Source organism: Equus quagga, chromosome 2, assembly GCF_021613505.1.
Source record: "Equus quagga isolate Etosha38 chromosome 2, UCLA_HA_Equagga_1.0, whole genome shotgun sequence".
Classification (NCBI taxonomy): domain Eukaryota; kingdom Metazoa; phylum Chordata; class Mammalia; order Perissodactyla; family Equidae; genus Equus; species Equus quagga.
Genome location: NC_060268.1, coordinates 27364854 through 27366973, shown reverse-complemented (window position 1 = coordinate 27366973; position 2120 = coordinate 27364854). Strand labels below are relative to the sequence as shown.

The 2120-nt window shown below is 41.4% G+C and overlaps 1 gene segment (V, D, J or C); it reads left to right on the top strand.

The window, feature by feature from the left end:
- Positions 1–457: 457 nt before the first annotated feature.
- LOC124235066 (T cell receptor alpha variable 8-2-like) lies at positions 458–1047 on the top strand. The segment is given in 2 exon segments: positions 458–591; positions 722–1047. Coding segments are annotated over 2 exon segments (372 nt in total).
- Positions 1048–2120: the final 1073 nt, after the last annotated feature.

The following is a 2120-nucleotide window of genomic DNA, read 5'->3' as shown; positions in this document are numbered from 1 at the left end:
TCTAGAATAGTCTTCTGTGACTAGTTTCTCAGTGAAGTAAATTACTCTTCTATTTCTACATGGCTCTCATCATCTCATATGTTCTAGGATTAATACCACATACTACAGAAGAAGACAGCAGCACAGATTCAGGAGGAAGAAACACATTCTGTTGAAGTTGTGATTATCACACCGTTGAAATGAGAAGGAAACACAGCTCTCTTGCATCTTGGTCCTGCCTCTGGTTTCCAGAGGGTGATGTTGCACAAAGGAGATGTTTGCTTTTGTTGCAAATTATCACCATCCACTTAGCCCCTCCTCCACGCAGCTGGTTCATGTATCCTCACTGATGTCTGTGTAGATAGGAACCTGTGATGAGACTAAGAAGCCAGAAAAGATCCAAACTCATTAAGAGAAAGAGTCTTTGAGCAGTTTTTAAAACTTATCAAAGCAAAAGAATTGTGCAGCTCAACCCCCCATTCCTCCTAGCTCTGAAGGCTCAGTGACCTCAGCTGCTGTCCTACCTGCTCCTGCTCCGGAGCCTGCAGCGTTTCCACTGCTCAACCATGCTCCTGCTGCTCATCCCAGTGCTGGAGATGGTTTTTTCCCTGAGTAAGTAACATTCCATTCCCTTTCCTCCTTTCAGGAAAGTAATCATGTTCTAACTGGAATCCAAATAGAGACTTCTTTTCGTCATGGCTATATCTGCCCTGCTTTTACTTATACAGCATTGATGTTTCAGGAGGGACCGGAGCCCAGTCAGTGACCCAGCCTGACGTCCACATCACTGTCTCTGAGGGAGCCCCTCTGGAGCTGAAGTGCAGGTATTCATCTTCTCTTCCATCGTCTCTCTTCTGGTACGTGCAATATCCCAACCAAGGACTCCAGCTTCTCCTGAAATACACGTCTGGAAACAGCCTTGTTTCAGGCATCAAAAGTTTTGAGGCTGAATTTAAGAAGAGTGACACCTCCTTCCACCTGAGGAAACCCTCAGCCCATTGGAGCGACTCAGCTGAGTACTTCTGTGTTCTGGTGACACACAGTGCCTGGGACTGCAGGGGGAGCTGAACACAAACATCCTGAGACACTGGAACTTTCTGTGACTCAAGACTTCAACCTGGGGAGTTTTCAAGAAGATCTCTTTTTCTATGAAGGCCAATAGCGCAGGGTGGGCTGAGCCCTGGGGAGAGCTTGTCTCCCAAATAGTTGCGTCAATATCAGTGCTGTGCCATGTTCAGATAGACTTTGTAGATGGAGGTCTTCTGATGAATTTCTCCAGGAGGGACCAGCCCCCCCCCAACTCCCCACCCCCACTTCCACACTGATGAAAGGACATCATAAAGTGTCAGAGTTCTGAAGTGAAAAAGGCAAGAGCACCTTTACCAAAAAAAATCATTTCTAGCATTCATTATGATAATTAGCACTGGCTCAGGTGTTGATCAATACATGGAAAACTGAAGTCCTTGGTTATAATGTTAGCTGACAAGCTGTGCTGCATATATTCTCAACTGGGGCAACCTGCACAGCATAGATTCTTAATTAGTGCAGTATGGATTCTCAGCCTAGGTTTAAAGCTTAACTTCTAGCACATATATAGTATCCCGCTGTGTGATACTGACCTATCTTAAAGTAAATTAGACATTATGATCCTTAGATTTCTAATCTTGTGAGAATTACACAAAACTGAAGAACAAATTGAATGTAATTCTTAACGCAGTGTTGAAAATCTAGAAGCCAACAAATTGTAATTGTTTTTTGAAACAGTTATTCCAGTGATTTCCAAATTAAAAATTTGAGGCCACTAACCCATAAAAATACATCAAACACAGTAGATTAAACTGCTGAAAAAACTCTAAGACGCTTTGTTTTTAGAAGTCACACTAATTGATGATATAATAAAATTACATACTCAACAAAATTTCCAGCCTTTCAAGCTTATTAACAAACATCATAGGAAAGCAAAGCAAAGTTTACAATATCAGATATTACGTTAGTTTTAACAGGGATGTCCAAGACCAGGGAGCATTTTTATTTCCTCTCAAACACTTGTACCAAAACGTCAACATATTTAAGATATTTTATATACTATATGTATATATATACTCCAAATTGTCATTTGTGATTTGATTCATATAATAAGA